Raw genomic sequence first — 12203 nt, forward strand, 5'->3', positions numbered from 1 at the left:
AGAAATAAACGAACAGCAACTGCTGCATCACTTCTGTAACATCGCCTCAGCACTCGGCGAGGCAGCAGCTCCTATTCTCACAAACAACGCACCCAGAGAAAATGAGGAAGAGTGTGGGGGAATCACACAGCAAGGGAAAATACATCAGCAAGATTATTGCACAGGAGGCACTGTATGAGAAACAGAATACATTGGCTTTGAAAAAACACAACAAAAACAACACCCCAACAAAACAAACAAAACAAAACCCAACCCCTAAATTTGTTTACTCTTAAGTTAAATGTAAAAAATACAGAGGCTGTGCCTCTCCGTAGTGTACTGTCATTGCTAAAAATAGACTTACAAACAGCCACCCACTTCACAGGGAATGTCAGGAAAGAGAGCCTGAATTTGATGGGCATCCCAACTACAGTAATTAAGAAAATAATCATATAAAAAAGCCAATGTATAGACCCTCAAATTGAATGGGGTAACTGCATTCTCTCTTTAATTTCAAAATACTATTATTACAGCACCACAGAAGATGTTTGGCAGCTCTTCCCTGCATCCTGCAAAAACACAGACCTTGGCAGAGACAAGAATCCCAACAGACAACAGGAGTCTGGAGGTCTTGCTATCAGGATCCTTTTGCAGGAGTGGTGCCTTGATTTCCCAACTCTGTTTTCTTGAGTAGTTGCTCAGTGTGCCAATTGCAACAGCCACTTCCCTTCGGGGCTGCCTCCCATCTCCGCTGCAAATCCGCGCACTTCATGTGAAAACAAACAGACAAAAACCCAACAGCAATTTGTAAAACGGAGCTTCGTATAGAAAGCTTGGACCTTGTAAACTTGGACCAAGAAACCAAAAATTAAGACCTTCTAGCATGTGGTATAAAAAACCCAAGGAAGTGTATACCTGCCTTCTGACTTCACAGAAAAATCAGAATTTGCATAGGATATACTTTGTGCAAGGCAACAAGCCTCTTCAGTATCTGGAATAGAACTAATCTTGCTCAGAGTTCTTCTCTTCATGGATATCAGATATCATCAAATTTGTGTTTTAAGTAGTCTTTCATGACCTTGGCAATGGGTAGTTCATCAAGTAGTTTTAGATTTTGAAGGCCTATACACTGACGGATTTTAATTCGGCATAGATCTTGCAAGTTTCTGGGCTGTCCTGAAAAGACAAGAGGAACACATAAAAGGAAAATGATCACATTTTAAACATACTTTAAAGAGATCATTTACTGAAAGAAAAAAAAAAAATCATCACAGATGTTTGCTGTTTTCTAAGAGGCAGAGGGAAAGGGAAAATTACAACAGAAAAAGGCGGGGGGAAGCGTTAATGTCTCTGCTGAAGAATAACTCAATGATATCAAGGGATGGATCCTAAAAACATTTTTACATGCAGATAATTCCACTGAGGCCAGTGTAAAGTGGCATTATCCATGTGAGGATTCCCACAAGGTGGCAACAGCATAACTCCTCCATTTAACTTTTTGTGGATTGTTTTTCCTGTCCTTGTAACCTGAGGAAAACGCCCCTCGGCCTTGCTCTTTGTCAAGCATTAAGACAAAAATGTCTATGTTCAACTGTAACAGGACCAGGCAGTTCATCCTTAGAGAGTGAGGCTTCATAAAAGTTATTCAAGGACCACATGTCAGAGTTAAAGATTGTTTTTCCCCTTCTAATAAAAAAAAAAAAAAAAAAAAAGAAAAAAAGCCTTCAGGCTCTGGATACGGCCACAACCTCGTCAGAGAGAGATGAAAATATGAGTTAAGCACTGTCCACAGAGAAAAAGCTTTACTGACATCACACGGACCTCAGAATTGCTGGCAAGGATTTTCCAAAGTAACTGGTTCCCTTTCAAACTCATTCGTAACAGCAAACTATTCAAACACCTTGGAAAATGGTCCCCCAAGCAACATCATGTGAAAAGGTTAATCCAGCCTCGTATCAGAACGTGTCCAGCAATGGATCCCAAGGAGGAAAGAAAGAAAAGGAGCGGAACAACAGCCATTGAGAAATCCTGTCCCAGTTTACCCTTCTAGCTCTCAGCACCAGTGCCTTTGGGCCTTCCCAAACCAGATTGCACACAGATCTATGTCTTTAATAGCTGTGAATGGCCTGCCCTTTGTAAATCTGTCTAATGTTTTTTTGAACCCATTCATGCTTGCAGTATCCAAAACATCCTGTGGCAACAAATTTCACAATATAATTAGGCGTTGGCTGGAAAACTACAAAGTGCTTTTATTTATTTTAGATCTGCTTCCTGATGGCTTCGTTGCATGCCTGCCATTCTTTGGGTTACAACAACAATAATGAGTAATTGTTCTCATGCCAGCCATGATTTTACATACCTTTATATTAATCTCCATCCCCCACTCAAGGACTCATGCTTTTTCCAAAGCTGAAAGCTCTATTTAACAACCTCCTATCACAGGAATTACTCCAAACCTCTGACCAAACTAGCTGCCTGCCTCTGTGGTTTTCTTCCCCTCATTCTGCTCTATCTTGTTTGAAATCACCCCAACAACCCACCAAAGCTTTGCTAGCCAGTACTGGATCATTGACCCAACTGTGTTGTGGCCTCAAAGAAGGAAAAAAGAGGCTTAGACAGCAGTGGCCCCCAATGGCTGTTCAAGCCAAAATGGCACCATGAACACCACGGAGGTGCTTGTGCCAGTATCAGGACAACCTGCCCTCAACAGAGCAACTTCACCACGCTCCTTCTTTATCTTACAATCATTAATGCCAATAGGCAGCACTTGCTTTTGCCAAGAAAGGCATGGCCACATCAATCATTTCTTTAAAGGCAACACAAAACAACAAAAGCATCTTTAAATAACTTGGATGGACGTACCCAGTCAGCTTCCCTGAGCCACCAGCATTAAGGAGGACACCTAGGGAAGAGGAAATGCCTTCCCTACAGCACCCCACACCACCAGGCAGTGGGATGCTGCCAGCCCGCCGGGCACAAACCTGTTTGCAGGAGATGGAGGTGGGAAGGGATGGATTTCTTGCTCCAACTAGCCCCAGACCCTTGCCCCTTCTTCCACCCTCCTCCTGGTCCAGCAACTAACCTTTTATCAGCTAAGCAGACATTGGCATTATGGGTTGGTTAGACTTTGATGGTCAGCACAGAGTAAAGAGATTATGAAACTATTTCCTGTTCTCTACTCTGGGCGTTCTGTACATGGTTTCAGTTACCCTCTATAGCAAGTTCCTCCTTTCTTCACCCTGTCTGAATTTCTCCACAGAAATGGGTTGACAGACAGGTACACACTCAAACACTAAAATTATCTGAGGTAAGCTTGCAGAAATAATGCACGAAAATAGTCTCAGTCTGTTTCTAAAGAAATTAGAGAACATGAAAATTTGAGTTTCCTTCACATAAGTTTAAAATACTTTTACTATGCTTATCACTGCAGTATCTAAATGGCAACTTATCTGTAACTATATCCTCCACCCATGGCTTAGAATGTAGTTCATTAGTGACTGTCTACTGGAGGTTTGTTCTCAGCTTTTGTTTTTTCTCTCCTCCTCCCCCCCGCCAAAAGAATGAATTTCTACAACTCAGACAACAGCTGAATACTCAAGCTCTAGGAAATGAAAAGTTACTTTGGGGAAGAAACCACACAGAGGAATCTTTATGGTGATAAAGAACTGATTCTAATAATTTAAATGTGAAAGCAAACAGGGTTCAGAAAGGGTGCAGTTAACTTTTGCAAGGGTTGGAGGCTTTAGAGGACTTCAGATGTCTACGTGCATTTTCTGTAGGAAAGTACACAAAAATGCAGCCACAAGACACTGATTTCTGGTTTCAGAAATGAATGCCTTTTAATTAACATCCTATGGGGGTTTTGAGAACAAAATGGAGCAGACAACTTAAAACACCCAGAAGAAATTGGTCATCAGTTAACTCAAAGAGACCTGATTATCAAACGTATGACATTTCCCCCTGATAAGCCTAAAAATATTTCCTGGGAATGTGTGAACAATGGACATTTCCAGTGTTAAGCACCAGTTGCTACATCTAGTGGCTGTTGGTGTCTTAGGTCACGCCTTGCAAATTCCAGGGTTATTAATGCATTTGTGATTTATTAGAAACGGTGTCTAGAACACTTACTCATTCTTGGTTGCATCTGAATGAAAAAGAAAAAAATAAAGGATTACAGAGCAATGTCAGTGAACCTTAGTTTGGCAAATGAAAAATGGTATTAGCAATTTGGCAAAGGAAGACAAGTTAAACTGTGAATAAAGTTCTGTTCAAAAACAGTTAGGAAGTAACAACTTTGGTTATATCCTGCAGCGCAATTTTGGAAAGCTGTTTAGGCAAATAAGCAAGAAAGGAAGAGAATTAAAGAGAGGAAGAAACCAAAAAACCCACAAACACAAAAGGTAAGATTGACCTAATTACCACTATCACACAAAACAGTGACAATAAAACTAGTGATCACCTTAAAAACCACCCTGAGCCCGTTTTAAAGGGACACCTTGATGGCAGTTCTGTTGTTCTGGAGCAGTCAGGTTATTGTTAGGCTGTTACACAACCCAGGTTACTATCAGGGCAGCAAACACCTGCTGTTGTAGAGCTCAAGACCAGAACAAGTCAGATACTTCAGTCGATATGTTTAGTGATAATCAATAATTTAGAAGTATTAAATTACAGGAAAGAGAGATGCATGGCTCATCTTTTGTCTTCCACAGCTCATGCTATGTGCTGCAATGGAAAGCAGAAATCTCCACCAGTGCACTTCCTGTGTATAGTTTCCCAACGATGACAGAAAAATGTCTTCCAAACAGAAGAAATGTAAAACAGAGGGTTATAAATTAAAGAGGAATTGTTTTTCATTATTTTTTCCCCTTCTCTAAAAACATCAGAATTGAGTTATATGTAAAAGTTAATGACTTTCCTAATTCACTTCTTGAACTGCTAACAAAATAAGTTCTTGAGCATTTTTTTTCCCTCCTTTAAATAATTACTAATTATTGTACTTTCACAGTTAAGTCTTTTAAATTATTATGAATAAATTTGCTGTCTCTGGTAAAGCAAGGGGAGGGAAAAAAACATGTTCTAACAGCAAGAAGTAATTACAGTTAATCCTGATTTTCCACTCAATCCATTCAACTCCTTTTTGCAATTTCAAGGTTTCTCTGCTATTCTTGCCTGGAGTTTGCTGCTTTATCCCAGAGACAAGACAACACTTCCACTACACTACACAGAGAACTGTTAAGTCATCATCACAACTGCTCTGCAGCTATGCATTTAGCTATGCTTGCCCATTTGCCCTGTGCTGACTGTGCTTCCCAAGAAACAAATCAGTAACTCGCCTCACAGGTCTATATTCAGTGATCATTAAGGTATAATACAGGATCATTTAGGTTGGAAGAGATCTCCAAGATCATTGAGCCCAGTATTAGACCTATCATCTCCTACAATAGATTTTTAGTCTCTCTCACCAAGCTTTAAGCAGAAATACTGTAAAGGTGGAAGAATCATGGTGTAATCCCTGCCACTTTACTGAAGACAGAGGAGCACCTGTGCAAAACAAAAATCCTCAAGTGCTCTGATACCCAAGAGAAAACTTAGGGGTAACTGACATTAATACACTTGTGTAGGCTGCAGGCAGATCCTCTCTGATGTAATGTTTATTTTTCTACGTAGGTAAAAAAGGCAAACTTGTAAAAGCAACCAACCAGTGTTACTGGCTTGAAGGGGACAGGCAGTTTCTGAAGAAGTTAAAAAATGAAAAATAGCATCAGTGACATTTCAGAAGCCGCCCACAGTTTTCTCTGCAAAATTAATACATTTCTCGAGAAAGAAGAAAAGCTTACAGTGGTATTTCTCAAACTGAGCCTCTGCCTCCCCTGGGAATTGTGAAAGGCTGAAGACAGTAGCAAGAAACCATTTGGTAGTTTCTTTTTAGCTGCAAAGAGAGCTTAAAAATAAAAGTTTCGTGAAACACTAAAAAGTTGAAACTATGCTGACGTATGGCTGGCAGCAGCTTAGCTCCTCTAGAGTATCAGAAGTATTTATATCCACAGCTAACTATTAAATCCATCCCTTAATTCACAACTGAAGACACTTGGCTATTGCCAGCAATTAGTTATGATTTACTTGCCCGTTTTTTTTGAGGGAAGTGAAAAAGATAATTGAACTTATCAACTGGAGACTCACATCCACCAGCTGAGAAACACATCAGTGAGGACGTACAGGCAAGCGGGATGATGCTGGAAGGATGTGATCACCTAGAAAGTGGTTGTTCCTGAGCCGAATTCAGCTCTTGGGGGCAGTTAAGGGTTGGTCTAACAGTTTAGGAAATGCATTGTTTTGTACTCTGCATAGCAGCAGAACAGCTACAGAGGATGGTTGGTTTTCCAGCACTCAGAATGCCAGTAAAAGCTAGTATCAAGACTTCACAGGTCTGAAACATTTAATCGATAAGACATGCAGGGTTCAACTTAGAGAGAAAAAGAGTTAGAGTGTTTGAAAAAGTCAGTTCCTTGAACCTGTACCTAGCTCAACAGGACAAAGAGCTTTTAATTCTTTTTAAGTGAATGTGACACTAGTTATTGTAAAAGTTCCAGTTTAATTGTGTGTTCGACATGCCTCTGTTAGAATACTTGAAGCATGTTCTCATGGCTCTTTGCAAAACTATTTCTCCACAATGAATTCTGAATGTCCATTACATTTTACTATATCTGGCACAGAAAGTATGTGTATTTTGGCCTGAAAAATATATCTGTGAAAAAGCAGAAGGCAAGTAAGGCTCAATGTTAAGTGTAACAGGTGGATTTAGCAATGAAATTACGGCCCAGATACGCTGGCAGATGATAGCCATATATCTATATATCGATTCTGTAGTGTTTCTATACATTCAGTCCGACAGAAATGCTGTGGAAATTCAGCAAAGCATTTCAATACTGTAATGCTCATGCAATTTTAGGAACTGGTGAAGTGCAGCATAGGTGTGCAAAGAGAGGTGGAGGTGGCTGCACCTCACATGCCACATATAAAAAACCAAACCACCTGTTCCAAAGTATCTATCTGTACACAGCTATCCAAAAATGGTTCAACTGCTTAACACAGCCACCTGCATTCTAGCTACATGTTTCAGTATCACACTAGAGAGTTAACTTGGAAAAGGACCTTCTCTATTTCTAGAAAGAAAATAACAATAACCCCCCCTATATACTGATAAAGGTATCCCAAACTGTACCAGTCTTTTACCAATAGGTAGCTGCAATCTACAGAAAGTAACCATAATTCAGAGGGTATTTGGTTATCACTGACCCAGCTAAAATGAGAACTATGAAGTAACCCTCTCCCCCTAGTTTCCTGCATAACTCTGGATGACGGAGCAGATCGCATTCATTCGTGTGAGATTTCCAGCAGCACCCAAGGAAGCAAGCAGTCAGTCTGCAATTCCAGTAAAGTTCTTCTACATGATAACAAACATGAAGATAATGTTTCCTTTGCAATTATCCATGTAATAAAATACACAGAAATCTACTTAACTCACTGTGACACTTCTGCCTTTGTAGAAGTTCAAACTATGTGCAGAGACTTTAAAAAAATGTTCTTCTAGTAAAAAAAGAAAAAAGTCCTAGTGCAAACTTACTTTCCTGTAGGAAAGGGACAAAGACTGCATAAGGATTTCCTTAACAGGACTTCAGTTCTGCTGCTCGTTTGCAGTGCTATAGAAATCTAAACACAAAGTTACACTCTCTAGTCAAAGCCAAAGGAAAAAAGAAGGAATGCAGATGGAATATTTGCAGTTTAATTCATTTGCTGCCTTTCAGATCTCGTTCCAGATCTGACATTAGTTCTTTGATAGCTGTTAACATACATGCCATACTACACTACCACGGACATATCCATTTACTTTGTTATTTGCTTCCACACAGACAAGTCGTGGACTCTCCTGCCTGCCACATTATCCAAGCAGTGATTACATTAAAGGAGAGCTACGGGAAAGGGCTTAAGCTTTTTTTGTTCCCCTTTTTGAGAGCATCATTGAATTTCTAGTCTCTTAATGTTCATCTAAACCCTTCAGTATTTTTCTAATACTTGCATTTCCCTACCTCCAACACTGTTTTCCTATGCTCAAATCCTATTTAACTTCAGCTTCAACATAAATCATTCCATCCAGGGCTGTAATTGCACAAATTAATTCTACAGACTTCTACACTACCAAAAAATAAATAATGCCTATCTGTATCTGCACATGTATTACATATGTGCAGCCCTATTGGAATTTTTCCTTTGTGTATTGGAATACACTTAACCCACTTAACCCACTGAGACTCCTGGAGAAGCAGGTTCATACACCACAAAACTGAAGCGCTCCAAACCAAATCACAAATACTGTGGCAATTGCCATTAAATATTTTTTGGACTGCAGTGCAATGCAGATAAGGAACAGGAAAGTGATTAATATAATAATTTTCAATATTGTTTTTCTCACAGGAAGGTTTTACTCTTTTTTGTACTGTAAAAAGAGGGGAAAATAAAAGATGAGTGATGGCAGAGTCATGATGAAAAACTGCTGTTCATAACATCCAACTTTGCACTTAAACACTGAGACACAGAGTAACTTCCTTCCTCTTGGAATTATCAACCTCTGCCTGTATCCAGGCAGAGTACCAGACCTTCAGGGTCAAAATCCAAACCCCAATCTCTGCTTGCAGACTCTCAAGCCAATACTGAGTATTTCTGAGGGTTTGATTTCTTGCCCATTTCCCAGACCCTGTGACACGGGCTAAAGGCTGCAATTATTACCAATTACAATACCAACCAAAACAAAGAGAAATTCACATATGGTGTTTGCAGAGAAACTGAAACTACACATTTTCTGAGTATATTTAAAAAATTAAATAAACCTAGTTATTTCTATCTTGCACACAACCTGCTCAATATGATCCCATTTATAAGACACAGATCAGTCTGGTAACTTTCACAATTCATATACATTAATTTTAAACCTTAGAAATGTTACTCTGCTGCAAAAGGAAAAACTAATTCCTGAATTACTATTAAATATACTCTTTAAAACTTCAGATGCACATAGAAAACTTAGAGCTACAAACTTCTATATTAAACACTTGGTATAATGATTGAGTGGGATGAAAAATTCCTGTTAAGCCCTACAAGCAAGAAACTGTTATCCACCACAAGAGATCATTTCAGGCAGAATTCCACTAGATGAAGTCTCTTGAAGTTTCGTAAATTTTTCTTCTAGGGAATACATACTGTAACAGAGTCAGAAACAAGCTTCTTCCCCAAAGTGCTGCAGCGTGACATCCCACCACGGTCTGATCTAATTGGGAACACTGCTACCAAAATCCCAGCTCACTCTTTAGCCATTTCATCTCTCCCACACCATCTTATTAAAGTGATTATTAGTGAAAACTGTGGAAGACAGTGTTTGGATAATTATAATCAGGTCAGCAGCCTCTGTTTATCGCTGTTTATAAACATATTGGTAATAATTTTGCTCAGCAGCACAGAACTGAAGTGTTTTTGTCAGTACAAGTCCTCCCTGCCTTCCCAGCCCTCTCTCCGTCAGCACAAAACTGGGATAGCTCCAACGCTATTACATTGGCCTCAAATTTGAGCTATGGCTTTTGTAGCACAATTTAATTTTCAGTTAACATCAAACTCCTAAGGCATGGAACCTGCAAAATTAAGTAAGTTACGGTACTGGTTTCCAGCTTTCTGAATTAGTCTTCGGACACTGAGAAACACTGAAACAGTCTAAGCTTACTAATAGGTCCTAAGATTGTGAAAAATTGCAGGTCTTGATATTTTATCATTTACTAAAAACCCTAATGGTGCTATTCTATGGAGAGAAGTTCCCCAAAAAGAAACAAGAAAGGCCTTTGAATGAGAAGGTGCAGGGAAATGACATCAAAATCTCATAGTTGCTTGTGTTTCTTATTGTCAACTTCTACCTTCCCCAAATTTCTCTTTGGAGTTCAGGTAAGAGCAAAAATAACTCCACAGATCATAAAGGCAAAACTGAAATTCAAAACGCTTACTTGTGTCAGCTACAGACAACAGATCTCGGCTAATTCACCCCCAGCCCACACTGAAGTTTGGGCTCTTTGCAGGGTACATAGGGTGTATGCAAAAAACAAAAGGCACTGCAGGAGGGGAAAAAACAAAGATATATGGACTACCTCATCCATGTGTGAAATAGCAACTTCTTGCTAATTGCTAATCAGCAATTCCTTAATGCTTTAGGCAGTACTATAATTATGAAACATTATAGCATTCCATGTTGAATGGGAGAGGAAAACTTTCAGTAGCTGTAGTATGCCAAAACCAGATAATTGAATGTGAGCAGAATATTAGGAGTGCAATACTCTCTAAAAATATCTGAAGTCATGATTAGTTAAAAACCTTTCACATTTCAAAGGAAGCAACAAAATGAAATCAAAGCTACACAGCACAGAAAACCCCTTCAAGCTGCAGAAATGAACTAAGCCATTTTGTCTGGTGTAGGGGAGAGAGAACGTGGGAGAAAAAGCAGAAAAAGCTCTCCTCTGCCCCAGCTGTAGTACCAGATGAAAAAGCCAACAACTGCAGAGTATTTGTATCATGATAAAGAAAGAGACACTGAACAAACCAAACCACAAAACCAAACCCCACAACCCAAACATCTAATGTGCTAAGGCTATTAATGAGATTTCACAGTTCACTTTAAAATGAATGCTTCCTGTAGATACTCAAACAAAGCTAATGTAAAGGAAATATACTGAGCATTAGCACCTTCTTGAGTAAGTTTCCCAGTATCACAATCCCTTCACTGTCCCAGAAATTTTCTAGTGCATTTAAATAGCATCAAGGGCCAGAGAGGAAGCTTTTTTTTTTCCTGGGGCTAAATTCAAAGAAGGCTTTTAGAGGACACTGTGTCCTGTGATTAAGTTCTCTTACATACATACTTGTCACTTCTTGTAAGAAATCCAGACAGGGTCGGCTACTTCCAGAAATACTTATTGAAACAGCCAGTGGGGTCTGTCCTTCATAGTTCCTTGTGTTAGTGTCCGCTCCGTAATTATACAACATCTGTGCACAAAGCACATCATCTCTGAGAGCAGACAAGTGTAAGGGCGTCTGTCCATCTTCCAGGCGCCCCAAGTTTGTGTCGGCCCCTCTCTGGAGGAACATTCTGCAGTAGGAGTGATTGCTTTTGATCACAGCGTATCGTAACAGGAACCCATTCTGAATGTCGATGTTGGCGTTGTGGTCCAGCAGGATTTTCACGCAGCTTGACCTCTCCCGGATAATGGCCAGCTGAAGCGGGGTAGTACCTTTATCACTGAGCGGATCAACCTCGGCCTTGAACTCCAACAGGAGCCTGACAAACGAGTCCCTGCCGTAGTGGGCTGCTACGTGCAGGGGAGTCCAACCGTCGTTGCTTTTGGCATTAATAATGTCACTTCTGTACTCCGACTCCAGCATCAAGCGTGCAATCCTCGCTCGCCCGTGCATGGCTGCATAATGCAGAGCAGTGAAGCCTCCAATTAAGTCCTTAACTGTGGGATCAGCTGAAGTTAAAATAAAATTAAACAATAATTAGAAGGCATTACAGTAATCCAGTGTTGGGGGAAAAAAATGAAGGAAAAAAAAAAATCCAATGGTTGAATGTTAATCTTTTCATGCATAGCACAACAGGGTTTACTTTGTACTTCAAACTAATTCTTGCTTTCATGAACATGCTATTTTTAAGGGGAAAAAAAAGTTAAATCATATTTAGGAAAGAGTTTCACACACACACACACACACACACATACAAATACTTTCTTTCATATCCATATGTTTCCATTTGACAAACAGTTTTCCACATCTTCCTAGCACTCTTAGGCTAATTACTCAAAATCTCTCCATCCATCCAGTTTTCCTTCAAGCTCTATGATATTGCATTTCTTCCTCAATGTTCAACTTTAATTTTCCCTTGTGTTGCTTCTTGGTCTTAAAAAGAAGCATGTGTAGAAACATCTGCTGTCCCAAACTGCGGATGTTTTGTGGTCTGGCAGCATTGTATTGTTTTTAGGGTGTAATACTGTATTAGGTAAAATGTTTCTCTGTGGTCTGCAGGATTTCCAAAGCATGTAGGATATATGTTATTTCAGATTATCTTGATAAAGTCTGCTTTTATAGATGATGAATCTGGTCTGAATTTATAGTTTTGTAAAAATGTCAGATTTTACAAGAAT

The 12203-nt window shown here is 39.6% G+C and overlaps 1 protein-coding gene across 2 annotated transcripts in view; it reads right to left on the minus strand.

Annotated features, from left to right (window-relative positions):
- Positions 1-206: 206 nt before the first annotated feature.
- Positions 207-12203, minus strand: part of ASB7 (ankyrin repeat and SOCS box containing 7) — a 29407-nt gene continuing 17410 nt past the window's right edge. For both annotated transcript variants that reach the window (XM_009899896.2, XM_054169174.1), the window contains 2 exons: positions 10929-11534; positions 207-1155 (listed from right to left, as the gene is read on the minus strand). In XM_009899896.2, the coding sequence (XP_009898198.1) occupies positions 1016-1155; positions 10929-11534 (746 nt within the window). In that variant the 3' untranslated portion in view covers positions 207-1015. The remainder of the gene's footprint in view (positions 1156-10928; positions 11535-12203) is intronic.

The sequence above is a fragment of the Dryobates pubescens genome, chromosome 17 (assembly GCF_014839835.1).
Source record: "Dryobates pubescens isolate bDryPub1 chromosome 17, bDryPub1.pri, whole genome shotgun sequence".
NCBI lineage: Eukaryota > Metazoa > Chordata > Aves > Piciformes > Picidae > Dryobates > Dryobates pubescens.